Genomic DNA, 17,547 nt, shown 5'->3' with positions numbered 1-17,547 from the left:
ATTTTCAGAGAAATGTTTAGATTAAAAGATATCACGATTTTCCGACGCCAGGACGTGATATCTTTCAAAATCGATAAAAAGCGAAATTACTCTGAAATGGTTGAGAATCGGACCATGGACAATATGAACTTTTTTGTTCATTTTAGGGTGAAGAATCTACTGGAGAAGTTTGTAGCACGAGTAGCAATTCTGTATGTATATGTATATATGTATGTATATGTATATATGTATATATATGTATGTATATGTGTGTGTGTATATATATATATATATATATATATATACGAATCGGTATTTTTAATCACGTTTTTCCTCCTCCCCAAGAAGAACTGATTGTTGAAGCGTGATTTTTATCTTATAACATCGGATTTTTGGAAGGATGTGTTATCAAATTGCAAGCTTTTGCATTTCTTGCCTTAAAATTGTTATGCCCGGTTGTATCGGTACACATTCAGGAACGAAGATGTTTTTAAACGGATTTCCACGTCTCAACAGTTCTACCCATTTTGCATCCTGGTAGAACGTCAAGGATTGCCCCGGGTTCCTCTAAGCCGCATCAGTGCTATCTAACTCGGCAGTTACGGGTAGCGATCGAATCCCAGTCGGTCCTAAACTGCGCCGTTATCCCTCAGACGATCCTTACCAAGTTGGAAAAATCGGCAAAACCTTTTTTCCCCCGGTGGTTGAAAGGGTGAACGGGAAGGAAATCGAATAAATGAATTTCCCGCCACGGTCCATCTAGCTGTAGGCCTTCATTGCTCTTCGTCCCGCCGGTTTTATGGGCGCTGTAAAATCTCTACTGTTAAACCTTTCCTGGCCTACGGTCGTGAACCATTACCAGGCGGCCGTTTACGGACGTTTTGCGGCTTCGGATTGAAACTTTAAACGACCCGGAGCCTTAGAAAATCACTTTAAACCAACAGGGATAAGACAATTTGATAATATCACACACAACATTAATCTCAATCCACCTTAAATATGGATTAAAATACCACTAGGACAGGTAATAAAACCATCAATCAATTGACTAATTTAAAAAAAATCGTGTACACGATCTCATATTTTTTCCTTATCAATTCTTTTAAACAACCATAACATTGAACAAACCAATTTACTCGCTTTATATTTCAATAATAAATTTTTTGTACGGATAAACAGTGCGCAATATTAATTATTCTTCTGTACCTAATTACAATCGAAAAAACGAGTATAAAGTAATTTTAATAATAAATCTCTGAAATTTAGCTAATTAATTTTGCTTAACCACTGGGAATTAGGCAGGAACAAATCTCCATTAACATAATCTATAAACTTGTTAAATTAAATTAAAAAACAAATTCGAAATGTGGACTAACAAGCTGTGAAAATAAGTGCTAAAACTGAGAAACTACGCTTTTTTAGCGTAATTAAATACCTTTCATTCGTTAATTAATTAAGTTAATTTCCAGTTTTGTCATAACCTAAATCGTGGAAGAAAAAATATTCATTCTTAGAGGTTTCTTCTTAGCAGATATTACATGGCAAAATAATTATAATCCAATACAATCCAAGTGTGCGGATATCGATGTTTATAGCCAAACATCTATCTCATAAAATAGCGTTACATTTTGATTGATGCTCTAAAGTTCAAAAATGGCTGTTGTCACGTTTTCGATAAAGAATCGATAGCTGTACACAAACGTTTCCTAAAAACATGCTGATGTATGTTGTATAAAGCTCATTACAAAAATTATCTATGCTTAAAAACATTTTTTCGGAACATATCGATATTTTGGGGTAATAGGATAAATCGATCCGGCCAAACTTCGTCGTTTTTGATAAAACATCGATACTGTGATCGATATACGTATGTATCAAAATATGGGGATAACGATTAATAAATGAAAATATTGACGCCTCGAAACTGCCTTGTTTTGTTTTGCTAAATGTCAATGGTTTAAAAGATTGGTGTTTCTTGGAAAGAATATACATACTTTAACAATCGATGTTTTTAAGTTTTCCGATAAAGTATCAGTTGCTGTACACAAAGGTTCGCTATAAACATGCTGATGATTTTATGTTGTACAAAGATCGATATTTTGGTATAATAAATCGATCCGGCTAAACGTCGTTGTTTTTGATAAAACATCGATACTGTGATCGATATACGTATATATCAAAATATGGGGATAACGATTATTAAATGAAAATATTGACGCCTCAAAATTGCGTTGTTTTGTTTTGCTAAATTTCAATGGTTTAAAAGATCGTTTTTTTTTATTTTGTTTTGGAAAGAATATACATACTTTAACAATCGATGTTTTTTAAGTTTTCCGATAAAATAAGGATCGATATTTTGGTATAATCGATCTTGATAAAATACCTATACTTTGATCGTACGTATATTTTGGTTGACCCAGCTAAAGATTACCTCCTATTAAATTTCTCATTTTTAGTAATCAAAAAGTTCCATCAGTAAACCCCGTTAAGTTTTTCAGTATTATACGAAAATTATATATTTGCTCAATATGTACGTGGGGAAATATGCGCACTTGACATCAGCTTTCTTATTTTTGATGCGAAAATTGAAAATTTACGTAAGTAATTTTAACGTGAATATCAAATGAGACATATATTTATCAGATTTTTTTAAAATTCTGAATCAGAAGTTTCTGCATTAGGGCATCAGATTTCAACATTTTCGTTAGAAATAATAGATAGAAATAATGCATGGTTCTTTGTTTTATTATTTGCTATCGATACTTGAGATGTTTTAAATACGATTTTTTTAAATATTTATTTTTTAATCAAATAAAGCACTCTTAATACTTTAATCGTCAATCAACTTAGTTCAGTAAGAACTTGTAAAGAATCTTTTACTTGTAAGCTTTGAAAAAAGGGTTAAAATATGCTGTTGTTTTTTTCTTTTTCTTGTAAGTCAAATACTGGTGGTTTGTGTAAAACAGAAGGTACGCCCTTATTCTGTTCCATGGGGACAAAAGGGCCTTGAAACTACCCAGGGCGACAAATCACCGACCGCACAATCATGTGAAAAGGTTAACAAACTGGACAAAGAAGTCGAGTGGCTTTGCACTCCGGCCGGCTTGGCGGGCCGAGAAGGAGTGAAAAAGGGGACGGGAATTTACGGCTCGTAAGTAAGGAGAGCCCTTTTGTCGAATAACTTCTGAAACTTTGCCCTGACTAGTTAAGAGCCATAATTACAAGAAGCCCTAATGAAATATAATACGACCTCTTCTGAAGAAATGTGACAATGCTTTTCTCGGAGGAGGCGCGCGAATTTTTCTCCACTTTCCTTTTCAGTCGTTTCCTTTATGAAAAAGCGGTCCTCTTTCTCAACAGCCGAGGAGTTGGAGCATCTTTCAACCCTTGTATTTTAAATTTGCTTTATCAAAAAACCCTGTTGATAATGTTTTTAAAAGTGTCTTATTTTGGCATGGGGGCAGGAGAGAAAACTCAAATTAACAAAAGTTTCCAAAAAGGTTATATCTGTGATTCAAATTAATTAGGAGTGAAATTTCATATTTTCATTCTTTTTTACTTTTTTTCAATATGTGTGGTGATTAGTGATCGTTAATTAATGATTATTTGTGGAGATCGTGAGATGCGGTCTGGTGTGATGTAGGTTTCAGAAAAACATTTTCTTTATCGTGCCAACGTTTCGATCTTTATTGAGATCATCTTCAGGGCCTGGGATTTACAAACATTGTTTAAATTTAACAAAAACATAGAGGATGTGGAAAAAAGTGGATTTATACAATGCAACAAAAAAAATTTTTTATATTCACGAATTTCGTGGTCCGCTTGACCAATTAATATATTATAATTAATTAAGGTTTTTAGTTGAGATAAAAACCTTAATTAATTTTAATGTATTTTTTTATATTCAATCAACGTATTTCTACTCACTTTTTTTTTTCAATGACTAATATCTCTGTTTATTGTTTGTCTTTTCTTTCTCTTCTTTTTACTTTCCTTCAATAATTATACTCTTTCTTACGTTTTCTCATTTCTCTCTCACTTCTCTCTCACTTCTCTCTCACTTCTCTCTCTCTTTCTCTCTCCCTCCCTCTCTCTCTCTCTCTCTCTCTCTCTCTCTCTCTCTCTCTCTCTCTCTCTCGCTCTCCCTCTCGTACCTGTTATAACTATCTATATACCAATGTTTTATCTGTTTTCTCTTTGTGTTTGAGTAACCCAATCTAAAATTTTTTTTTCCTTTTTTCTTCTTTACTCTTTTAGTCTCTTTCGTTCTTTTCTGAATATTTCTTTTCTCTCTCTCTCTCTCCCTCTCTCTCTCTCTCTCCCCTCTCTCTCTCCCTCTCTCTCTCCCTCACTCCCTCTCTCTCTCTTTCTTTCTCTCTCTCGCCCTCTCTCTCGTACCTGTTATAACTTTCTATATACCAATGTTTTATCTGTTCTCTCTTTGTGTTTGAGTAACCCAATCTAAAATTCTATTTTTTTTTTACTTTTTTTCTTCTTTACTCTTTTAGTCTCTTTCGTTCTTTTCTGAATATTTCTTCTCTCTCTCTCTCTCTCTCTCTCTCTCTCTCTCTCTCTCTCTCTCTCTGGCTCTCTCTCTCTCTCCCTCTCTCTCTCTCAGTCTATCTAGTTATCTAAGTTATCTATCTATCTCTATCTGTATATCTGACGTACCCTTTATTACTTGCTTCTTTGTTTATTTTCTTTGTGTTTCTTTCTCTTCTTCTTGTTTCTTCTTCACTCTCACTCTCCTTCCTTTTTTCTGGTTCATTTTTAACCGATAACTCTCCGAAGATCCTCATTAAGATCCAGAACTTGAGTCTTGATTAATCTTGAGCGTTTAATAACGAGTGCGATTATGCAAAAATCTGAATTTTTGATTTAAAATGTATTTTAATTTGGTACACACTATAATTGAGTGACCATGGGTGGCCGCTAACTGCGAGCAGACATTGTAATTCATGTCACTAATTTACCGGAAACGGTTTCCCCTTAACCAGAGCACCGTAAACAGTTTCTAATATTAACGAAAACGTTGCCGAAGCCCGCGGGGCAAGTTTATGCTTCATTCATGGCCAAACGGGTATTGTGAGAAGGGGGCTCGCCGCTCCTTCGACCCCTCGCCCATGAATATCTGTCGAAATTATCGACGGTCCTGCCGAATAAAAACGAAACTTGTACCAGTCTACGAATTCCTTATTCTTCGACTTTCCGACTGGTTGAAAAGCCGAGTCGGGTTATCAAATCCGTGCACGTAGCGGCGATAACGGCCTCACGGGAAAAAAAATCAGAAACTCGCGGATTTCAATTGTATGGAGTGCCAAACGAATATTCCTCCCATAATCTTGGCAATAATAGAGACAATTTATATTATTTTATATTGATATGTATATTATAGATTTTTTTTAAAATTGAAAGTGTGGTCCATCTTCAAAACTCATCGACTCGACGACTTTTGATCAACCAGTGGATCAATCCTAACGAATTTATTGAACTCTCAATCAATTCCGCTTAAATAGTACAGAGAAAGCACTAATTTAACGTATCGATTTTTATTAACCAAAATCGATGTATTGTGTGTACAATTTTGGTTAGCAAACATCGACGATTTTGCAGTATCGATGTGTTTTCATTTAATTAACATCGTTGTACATTCCAGCAAACAACGTCGCTCGTTTGAGGAATCGATATGTTATCCAAAATACATCGAATTCTTAATACATCGATATTAAATCACAAAACATTGATGTTTTGACGAATCGATATTGTATCAACTGCCATCCATGATTTGTAGAAGCGATATTTTGTCAACAAGCACTGATGCCTTTTCTGTTCAATTTTGTATTAATAAACATCGAGGTTTTTGCAGTGCCGATGGGTTTTCAATCAGTTAACATCGTTGTATATTAAAAAAACAAAGATATTTTATACGTAGAACTTAGAGGTTTTGACTAAATTATAATTTATCGACAATCATCGAAGTAATTTTGGATCGATTTTTGTATTAACAAACATCTACCTTTTTGAAGTATCGCTTTGTTTTTCATTCCAAAACTATTTCTGTATCTTTTCTGTCGATAAACATAGATTTGTATAAGCATCGACATTTTGTCCATAAGCCTCGAATCTTTGATTAATCGATTTTTTAAACAAAGTCACCCTTATTTAAAAAGAGATGTTTGGCCGGATCAAAATTTCAATATCAAGATTGGATGATGGTATGTCAATTTTTTAAGTGACTAACAAACATCACGTTTTGTATCGGTGTTTTTTCATTTAAGTACTATTTTCGTATCTTGTAGCAAATTAGCATCGATGTTTCTTGAGATCGATATTAGCCCAATAACCTTCGATTTTTTTAAACATCTATATTATATCGATAAACATCGATATTTTGTCCATAGGCATCGAATCTTAATTGTACCGATATATTTCAAGCAACTACACCCCTATTTTTCAAATCCTGTTTCGATGGATCAATATTTTATCAACAAACTTGGAAATGTTGCCTTATCGACTTTTTTAGTGACTAACGAACAGGTATCGAAGTTTTTTCAGTCGCGTAACATGTTTTTGGAATTCCTTTTATATAAATACGCACCGATTTGTTTGTTACTGAAAGATAATTGTTGTTTTTTAATCGATGAATTTCATAAGACAAGACAAACGTTTAAACAAAATATATGTTTCGATGCATCGATATTTTATCAACAAGCTTTGATGTGTTGTCTGTTGGATTTTTTAAAGGCCTTATAATCATAGTTGTTTTTGAAATGCCGATGTTTTGTCATTCAAACAATGTTTTTGTATATTTTAGCAAATAAACTTTGATACTTTATAAGACCGGTGATGTGGCGATAAGCATCGATATTTTGGTTATGTTCATGAACATTGTTTTTTTTTAAAATTCGCTATTTTCTCAGAAGACAAATGTTAAGATGCATAGATAATTTAACAGTAAGCCTCGAACTTTGACGAATTGATGTTAAAGAAAGTCACCCTTATATTTAAAACAATCGTTGTAAAATTTTTTGACACTATTTTTGTATCTTTTAGCAAATTTGGTTAGCATAACATTGGCTTCATGAGATCGATGTTATGCGAATAACCATCGATTCGTTAAACATCGATGCTATATCCGTAGAAATCGATTATTGTCGATAAGCATCCAATATTAATTGTATCGATATATTTCAGGTATCGGGTTGTCCGGAAAATAATGCAGGATTTTAAGTTTTCATTAAAAAAAATCTATATAAAATATTCTGTTTACGTTTACAGGATTACTCATTTGTATGAATGTCAACACTTATTAATCCTCTTCCAAATGATATTGTTTGTTTACCTCTGTAGCATTCCGNATATATATATATATATATATATATATATATTTGTTTTCAGCACCCGTGTTATATTCACAAAAATCGATATTTTGTCAATAAGCATCGAATCTCAATTGTATCGATCTATTTCAAGTAACTACACTCCTATATTTCAAAACATGTCGTGATGGGCCAATATTTTATAAACAAGCTTGGACGTGTTATCTCATCGAGTTTTGTAGTCACTATCGAACAGGTATCGAATTTTTCAGGCAAGTAACATGTTTTGGGAATCGATTATACATATTATATGTATATATATAAGCATAATACATTTATATGTATATATTGATTATATATAAAAAAATCGATATATACATATATATTATCGATTATATATCGATATATACATACATACATACATATATATATATATATATATATATATATATATATATAAGCACCCATATTATATCCACAAGCATCGATATATTATCTGATCGACTTTTTAACGATTATCAAATATCGATCTTTGTGAATTATCGATGTTCATTATTCAGGTACTATTGTAGTATGTTTCAGGAAATAAAAATCGATCTTTTAAGGTATCAGTATGTATAGAAATATAGATTTGTTTAAGGAACGATATTTTATCGAACAATTTATACGAAACATCGATATTTTGACAGTATGCCCCGAAATTGATATATTAGAAATAACTACACAAAATCGATGTTTTATGAACTCTCAAACCTCTACACAATAGTATACTGTTTGAAATGAAATCCTTAATGGCGCAATAATCGTCGAATATACAAAGGTGTTGCATACTAATTAACTAATAATTTCTTCGTGAGAACGTTTTCTTCAAACCGAATCATGCGAGATTGGTGTGCAGAAGTGTTGTAATTATCGATTTTTATGAAGGGCCTTTTAAAAATAATGTGTTCTTTGGGGGGGGGGGGGTCAAATGGTCGGTGTGAGCACGCGAGTTCCTTGAAGGGCGGAAAAAAAATCTACTTGTTGCCCCTTCATGTTTGCTCTGGATTGTTTGCCCACCGATTCTTTCATCCTCACGAACGTTTTCCGACGATCGCCGATGCCATGGTACGTGATGGGGTGGGTGAAAATCAGAAAAGTTTGCCTTCTCCGAGCCCGCTGTCGCCTTTTCCAATAAACAAGTGCTCCGTCTTATTTTCTCACCTATCTGCTCGGAACACTCGCCGAAAAATGAAAAAGGCCCTATAAATATTTTATGGGAGGTCTGAGGGAGTGTTTTTCCCATTGGAAAATGGAGTTTTCAAGGCGAGACAGAGCCAGGCCGCATCCCGACGATCCAGTCGAAAAGGCCATAAACACTTTATATATTGCGAAACGGCCTCGTAATTGAGAATTGGATGTCAAAAGGCGTTTGAAATTTCGGAATTGGGCTCGGCTCGAGTGGCGGCGGATGAATGTAGATCAGTTGCCCCAGTGGGCTGAGGACGGTAAGGGGGTTGTAAACGCACAATCGCCACCCGATCCTTCCACCCTACACCTCCGCAAAACCGCCGAAACACTCAGATTTTATATACCATCCCCTACACAATTACCAAGGCTTTACGTCTGTTTCCAGTGACAAAAGACCTGTTTGTCGAGAATAGGTAATGGAACGAAACGGCATGCCAAGCATGTTGAACAATTGAATGCCTTTTCACGTTTACGACGCGACTCAGTTTCTTTATATGTTACTTATTCAAGGTAACAATTTGTTTTCAACTGAATTAATTAAATTTTTCTTAGATGCTTCCAGCATTGTAAAACCTCGATCGTAATGATGTTACATCTCATTGAAAATGTACCAGTAGGTAATATCATAGAATTTTCAACCTATTTAAAGCACAAAATGGATTTGTCATGTTAAACTAACCTTTTCGACAAAGCTTGATTATTTATTAATACATGTTGGCATAATTTCAGTTGATTTATAAGTTAAGGCCTGGTCATTTTGACTTTAACGTCGATTTATAAAGTATCGACATTTTACATGAAATAAGTCACAGTTTGTATGAACTAATAAACTACAATATAAGTTTGCTACAAAATCAACGATGTTTTACCACTAAAACAACCAAATTTTATTATAACTATCAATACGAAACTCATCGGCATATATATTTTACCTTAGATGTAGATGTATTAGTCGGGGTGTAATATACTTGGCCCCTTAAGATATTTTACCTTAGAAAACATCGAAACTTTGCTACGATATGTGTGACGTTCAGTGACCGTTAGTTAATGATTATTTGGAGATCGTGAGATGCGGTCTGGTGTGACGGTTTTAGAAAAACATTTTCATTATCGTGCCAACGTTTCGATCTTTATTGAGATCATCTTCAGGGCCTGGGATTTATCAACATTAGTTAAATTTTACAAATACATGATGTGAAAAAAAGAAAAAATGAATTTGTACAACTATTCTTTTATGGATAAAAGAGTAAAGCAACCTATCTACGGCTCGAAAAAAACCAAACAAAATCCTACAGCACTGGCTACCCACCATTTTGAACACCAACATATAACATATAAAACAATGTGTGTTGTTTAGTGACCGTTAGTTAATGAATATTCGGAGATCGTCAGATGCAGTCTGGTGTGACAGTTTTAGAAAAACATCTTCATTGTCGTGCCAACGTTTCGATCTTTATTGAGATCATCTTCAGGGCTCAAAGTGTTTGTTGTCTGCGTAATTGTGTCATTCTTGAGTGCCCTACACTTTGAGCCCTGAAGATGATCTCAATAAAGTTCGAAACGTTGGCACGATAGAGAAAATGTTTTTCTAAAACCTACGTCACACCAGACCACAATTCACGACCTCCGAATAATATAAAACAATAATCACATTCCACACATCAAACATTTCTACGTAGTTTAATTTATCAACAATTTGGTTTCCTTTCCCTGATTATTCCCGTCTATATAATCCTGAAAGGATAACCAGGCGGAGCCATTACCCATTTTTTCCATGTCGGCTCCTTTCGCCTCAAAAAAGCCAACTCCTCATATAAAAATGTCTTCATATCCCGACTTCCTTCCCCACCCCTTCAAAATCCAAAGTATATAAACATAAAACATCAATATCTCTGATGAGTCAATTCACTTTGATTGAATCTAAAATTCTAGCATTGTATAATTTCATTTTTTTCACATCCTACATGCATTTGTAAAATTTAAACAATGTTTGTAAATCCCAGGCCGAAGATGATCTCAATAAAGCTCGAAACGTTGGCACGGTAAAGAAAATATTTTTCTAACACCTAAGTCACACCAGACCGCATCTCGCGATCTCCAAGTAATCATTTGCTATGATAGTTTATCACCTAAAACATAACACCTTTGAACATTCGATATTTAATCGAATAACATCGATATGTTCTAAAATCGATACGAAAAAATATCAACGTTCTAGAGTGTCGATTTTTTACCCAATGCCTTCATTGTACGGAAGCACCAATATTTTATTTGTACAAACATCGGCGATTTGACTTATCGATATTTAGTCAAATGACATCGATATATTGTGGAATCGATATTTTATCCAAAAACATAGAAGATGTAAAGGGCATTGACCAGCTACTTATTCACAATATGTTTGGTGCGATGGGGGATGTATATTCTTTTTATAATTCCTCTGATTTGTAAGTGAAAATCAACAATAAACTTATTTTGACAACTTCAGATTCTCAGCCAATATTTAAACATTAATTTCGTTTATCAACATACATACAACATTTTGGTTCTTTTTTACCATCTCTTATTTTTTTAATTTTAAATATAATTTTAGTTTTTTAATAAATACATTTTTTATATAATTCATTTATTTATTTATTAAAAATGCAAAACCTTGAAAGAATATTTTATATATAATAACACCAAATTATCGATACTATCGATATTTAATCAGATAATATCGATATATTATAGCACCGATATTTTATCAAAACCATTGGAGTTTTAATTAACCGATTTTTTATCCAAAAACCTTTCAATGTAATAACATCGTTTTATAGAAATTCGCCAGATTGAATCGCGTATGAACGAACAACAAAAAATCATGCTTTAAGGAAGAATTTGATTTTTACATGAAAACACGTTAAACTACGAATCATTTGACATGAAAAATTGCCTTTTTTTTTTTTTTTTTTTTTTTTTTAATGGATACCAGGGACTGGAGGAGTTCCCTCCTGAGTACTGCAGCTGAGCTGTACAGCTTATTGTACTTTATCCCCGGCTCCATATTTTGGGGGAGGGCTCGCAACACAAATGTGAACTTGAGCCCCCGTTGTACCGGTGTTCTTCCATCGAAGAAACTCATTTTTGAGGGGGGTTGGGACCAAAATTCAGGGTCGCTGAGATCCGTTCCCGCCCCTTCCATTGATGAGTGCCGTGTCAATTTCTTTCAATTGCGGCCACCGGTCCCCTTAGGCGTCAGAAAAAGTCCAGAGGCGACGGTGGGGATCGAACCCACGACCGCGGGATCTAATAGCCGAGAGTCTGACGCCTTAACCACTCGGCTACCGCGGCCCCTCGCCTTAGTTTTAATGGATTTTCAAAAATGTTTTTGAACATTTGGTGGGCGGTATGTTTATCCATTAGCACTTTTTCTGTTTCAGAGCTTAAATCGTTCTCTGTACTTTGATATTCATTATGATTAAGTTTAAAAATGTGAAAATTTAACACGTTAGAAAAAGCAGTTAGCGTAAAAGGTGAAATATTTAGTTTTAACGTTATGATTTCTATTTTGATTAACAATCGCTTTTGTTAAGTTAAAATGAGAAAATAGCATTTTTTAAATTATCATAACTTGAGGCAGAAACTCTGTAATATTGTCCATAAAACGCCAGATAATCCTCAGTTCGCCGCAACCAAAACAAACCTTTTTTTACCGTTTTACAGACTCCAACTTTACCGTTTACATACCGAACACAGACGCGTTTATCCGATACCTCACACGTAAGTATTCATTGAGGCATCTCTGCCAGAACCTTTTTTTCCCGGTAAAATGTTAAGCTAGGGGATTTTTTGTGTGTGTTTGAGGGGGGTGCTGTGAATCCCGCGGGTGCCACTCGCAGTTCCCCGGGGCCTACCTAGCCTCGACGGCCATATATCCTTGCCGCGTGACCAGATTAACCGTTGAGACAGGGAGGCCGAATCCTGTATTAAAATGAATAAGGCAAATCGATGTCGGCACGAGAAAAAATTTATTATGGATCCGATTTAGACCCCATAGTCCTCGCTCTAGGTCTCCGGTCCAATTTAAAAACCATGCGTGGAAATCACGCTCAAAATACTTAACCAGCTTATGATTTTATGTTTTTATTTTTCTCTTAAAGCTCACATAAGATTCCGACAAAAACGACGAAGGTTCTGGCTCATCCAAAAACAAAAACAGTATTTTTTAAATGGATATTTCGTGTTTTTCAGATCCGCCGAAGATAACGGAAAGACCGAAGAACCAGCAGGTCCGAGCAGGTGGAATCGCGGCGTTCTACTGCGAGGCCAAAGGCGACCCGCAGCCGCTCATCTTCTGGAAGAAAAATGGAAAAAAGGTATCATCCTCTTTTAAACATTTTATATTTATATAGTAAATATCTTGGTTAACCAATAGATGGATGAAAGACTAGTAAACTGTATTGGTAGGTCACGAAAATTTCGCCAAATAACTTGGGATTTGAGTCAAACCAGGTAAAAACATCCAGTCTTATGAAGCTTGGCTTTTTCTTACTTCTATACAACTTTAGATTACCAAAGATTCCTTTCTAAAGCCCTGAATGCTGTGTTAAATCGTTCGTCGATAATGGGAGTTACGTACCTTTAAAAGCCTAGACCTGCTCTTTTATTGCTATACTAGTAAAAACAGATACCTTTTTTCTAATTAGAGGATCATACTTGAATCATGAGTCATCTATGTAAGAACAAGGATTTACCAAGAAAAATTATAAAGTATGTGTGCTATCAAGTTAAAACACTGTCATAAAAGACGTTGACAGTCTGAAAGCAAAATATGCAAACCAAACGTGTTGTATTAAGACCCAATGTTGGAAATGATCTAGCATTTGACGAGTTTACCTTGAGAAGGCAGAATGTCTCTTGGGTACTCCTAATCATGTGTTAATTCATACTAAATCTGTCCGATATCACGCTCAAATACGGGTGGCCGCGGTAGCCGAGTGGTTAAGGCGTCAGACTCTCGGCTAGTAGATCCCGCGGTCGTGGGTTCGATCCCCACCGTCGCCTCTGGACTTTTTCTGACGCCTAAGGGGACCGGTGCCGCATTTGAAAGAAATTGACACGGCACTCATCAATAGAAGGGGCGGGATCGGATCTCGGCGACCCTGAATTTGGTCCCAACCCCCTTCAAAAATGAGTTTCTTCGATGGAAGAACACCGGTACAACGGGGCTCAAGTTCACTTTTGTGTTGCGAGCCCTCCCCCAAAATATGGAGTCATGGATAAAGTACAATAAGCTGTACCTGCAGTGCTCAGGAGGGAACTCCTCCAGTCCCTGGTATCAAAAAAAAACTGCAATTACGAATCTGAAATCCTTCTCCTTCATCTACTATGGATACGGAATGAGTGTTGGGTGTTCCTGTTTACTCTGCAGTCATTCCTCTCCATTGGATAAAATATCGTCACATATGCAGGCGAAACCGCCAACCTTTCACTAAACCATCTCAAGTCGCCTTCAGGAACGTTCAAAACCTCCTGCCCTGTTTGGAAGAATGTTTCGCGAAGTGGAGGATCAGACCCAATGAAATTAAATCTCTGTAAATAAACTTCATCCTCATTGAATACCCCAGCAACCAATGTCATCCGCTATTTTGCGCTTATGCAAGCGTTCCGTCCTCTAAACAATCTGGTAAAAAATGATTCGTTCCGTTTCGTATCCAACTTTATTATCCACACAGTCCTCTTGATCCCAATGGCAGTTTTCATGCGGAACCATTCCCGACATACCGCTACGGTTACCAGTCGCCTCGAGTTACTCTCCTTACTCCTTAGCAGGAGAATGCAGTGAAAAATAGAATGCAAAATTCACATAAATAATGAAGTTTTAATTGGTACCCTTGGTTAAGCGGTCATAGGTCGCGATTGCTTAGCATACAAAGATAATAAGGCAGTTTCTTCAACAGCGAGGTGTTGGCCAGTTTTGCTGATGATTCTTCAATTATGAGTTTATTTATTATGTCTGGCCCTCTGAAATTCTTCCACTTCTCATCCATTCTGAGTTGGACAAGTCTAATTGATTCTGTTAGTATATGGATTGCAGATACTCCTCTGGACAGTTTTTCTGCTTTTGCATTACTCAGAACACTTTTGTACAACTTCGTCGTATTTCCTTACTAAATGGAACATTAATCGCCGCAAGTAGCTTTGAAATACACGAATCTATTATGGCTTGGGTATTGCCTAACCTGGCGAGATCACCATCAGGTGCTGTTAAGTTATTAGTCTTACGGCTTTTTTCTATTGCCCGTTTGACCCTTTTTTTGTATTACCTGGATAGCCACATTCTTTCTCAGTCTTAGGAGATTTTGGATGCATTCACCGACTCTTTTGGAGGTGATCTTTATATGCACTTATATGCTTTTACACCTGCTTGGTTGTCTGATCTGTGAAGTTGTTTGTCCAAATGGTTATTTCCTAAGATACTTTACTTGAAAAGTACCTCTAAAAACGGGACACTACATACATTTTCAATGACAAAATGTCTTATAAAATCTTATGAGGTACCACGAGGGACAGATGACTATTACGTGTTACTCAATTAATTATGGTTTTAAGTTGAGATAAAAAAGTCAGTGTCACGAGCGGGATTCGAACCCACGACCTTCCGCTTGATACGCCTACTCTACAACTTGAGCTATCGTGACTTCGATCCCCCCGGGCACTTACTTCACATCTCAACCGCACCTTTTGAATTTTCCCTCCTTTTTGCCATTTTTCAAATGTCGTGTAATCTATTTGATTCTGAATGGCCACGGAGAGGTTTAGTGAAGTATACTTAATTTCAATTCGTTAAATTCACTATTTTTCGTGATCCGCTTGACCAATTAATATCAATCAATTAATTAAGGTTTTAAGTTTTGAAAAATGGCAAAAAGGAGTGAAAATCCAAAAGGTGGGGTTGAGATGGGAAGTTGGTGTCCGAGTGGATCGAGGTCACGATAGCTCAAGTGGTAGAGCAGAGGCGTATCAAGCTGAAGGTCGTGGGTTCGAACCTCGCTCGTGACACTGACTTTTTTATCTCTACTTAACCTTAACTAATTGAATGATATTAATAGGTCAAGCGGACCACGAAAAATAGTGGAATTACGTATTACATTCGGTTTGTTTTGAGAAATCCCACGCCCCTAGAACCCTCGCTGATTTTTCAACTTTCATTTATTTTTTCTATATGTGAACCTAATAACCAGACAAAATCCCTCTTCATAATATGGTCCTCCCATTGGCCGTATTGTTCATCAAGGTTGTTGATGATACTGGATTAAAGAAACTTCTCTCTTTTCTTCCAGGTCTCGTCGACGCAGTCGCGCTACGCCGTTGAAGAATACCCGAACGGTTCTATGCTTCGCATTGAGCCCGTCCGGCCCATCAGAGATGATGCGACGTACGAGTGTGTCGCCGAAAACGGCGTAGGAGACGCAGTGTCCGCAGAAGCAACGCTCACCGTCTATGAAAGTAAGTCAATTAATGATCAGTTTTGGGGATTTTTTATTTACAGAATAATTTTTGCATATGTTATTTGATATATCATCTTTGACGCTCGGCCTTTATAGAAGAATGTAGTGCTTTTTCAAAGGAGAAAGCTCGTTTCAGGATTAAAACGGAATGCATGTGTATCGTGGAATTGGGGTGGCTATGTGATTTAGAAGGGGTCAAGCTTGTTTGCTGGCAAACAGGTCCGGCTGAGGTCAACATTTGCCCAAGACGACAGTCTTGCCAAGCCGGATCGACGAGTTTAGTCCTTTTAATTTCTACGAGTCAAAACTCGTGAGCAACCCGTTGGAAAAACGAGCCAGTCTGGTTCACCCTTTGGTGAATATTTCAGAAGGAGGACGTTTATTATTTGGCAAAGGGGGCTGGGGAGCTTACACTCGAGGCACAAACGCCTCGGCGAAATCCCTTTTATCTTAAAAAGAGATTTTTCCTCATTTCTCAGGCTGGTCTTGTTTTTTTATTTGTGTGTATATACGCATAAACACGCGACCCGACCCTTCTTCCATCTCAATCCACTCCCCATCTCTAAATATTTTCATACGACGGTTCACCCTTAAACGCGGTGTCTTTTCGCACTTCAAAAAAAAACACTTGATTTCTTCCCTCCGATAAAAATATCCAACAAATTAAAATAGATAAATAATATATTTTTTTACATATTTCATCTTCAATCACTGTGAAAACAGTGGGTTGGAACGGGCACAGAAGACACTCAAAATTTAATTTTACTAAGATAACAACCAAAGTTGTATTTTTTTAAGCCTCATCACCCACATTAAAATAATATTCACCAAGCGAATAAATGATTTATTATAGAACGTAATTAATGATGGTAATAATGTTTGGCTGGAAAATATCGGTACTTCAAAAGAACAATGTTTATTGATAAAATATTGAAGATTTAAATCTTGGATTATAATTGATAAAATGCCGATACTGCTGCAAAAGTTCGAATGTTGTCCACAAATATCGAGGCGTTAATCACCGATTATAATTGATATAATATCGATATTGCTGGATCATGTATCAAACTGTTGGTCATTTAACAAATATCGACCTCAAACATCGACGTTTTTTATCACATATTGGGGCTTGAAATTATCGATTCTAATTATAAAATATCGATACTGCTGCGAAATATCGAAAGCTGTTGACAAATTCTGAGGCTGTAAATCATCGATTCTAATTATAAAATATCGATACTGCTGCAAAATATCGAAAGTTGTCGTCAAATAGTGTTGTTGTAAATCATCGATTCTAATGATAAAATATCGATACTGTTACAAAAGAACGAAAGTTGTCGTCAAATATTAGGCTGTAAATCATCGATTCTAATTGATAAAATATCGATACTGCTGCAAAATATCGAAAACTATCGATAAATTCTGAGGCTGTAAATCATCTATTCTAGTTGATAAAATATCGATACTACTGCAAAAGATCGAAAGTTTTCGTCAAATATTGAGGCTGTATACCATCGATTCTTGTT

At 35.8% G+C, this 17,547-nt stretch overlaps 1 protein-coding gene across 8 annotated transcripts in view; it reads left to right on the top strand.

Annotated features, from left to right (window-relative positions):
* LOC106663447 (tyrosine-protein phosphatase Lar) overlaps positions 1-17,547 on the top strand; it is a 312,386-nt gene that overhangs the window by 155,199 nt on the left and 139,640 nt on the right. For 6 of the 8 annotated variants that reach the window (XM_024229112.1, XM_024229114.1, XM_024229111.1 and 3 more), the window contains 2 exons: positions 12,762-12,886; positions 15,854-16,019. In XM_024229112.1, the coding sequence (XP_024084880.1) occupies positions 12,762-12,886; positions 15,854-16,019 (291 nt within the window). Of the gene's footprint in view, positions 1-12,233; positions 12,291-12,761; positions 12,887-15,853; positions 16,020-17,547 lie in introns of all 8 variants that reach the window. The other 2 variants (XM_024229115.1, XM_024229109.1) reach the window with 1 other exon arrangement.

Source organism: Cimex lectularius, unplaced genomic scaffold (assembly GCF_000648675.2).
Source record: "Cimex lectularius strain Harlan isolate CLEC.00 unplaced genomic scaffold, Clec_2.1 scaffold334, whole genome shotgun sequence".
Taxonomy (NCBI): Eukaryota; Metazoa; Arthropoda; class Insecta; order Hemiptera; family Cimicidae; genus Cimex; species Cimex lectularius.
This window is presented reverse-complemented; position numbering and strand designations above follow the sequence as displayed.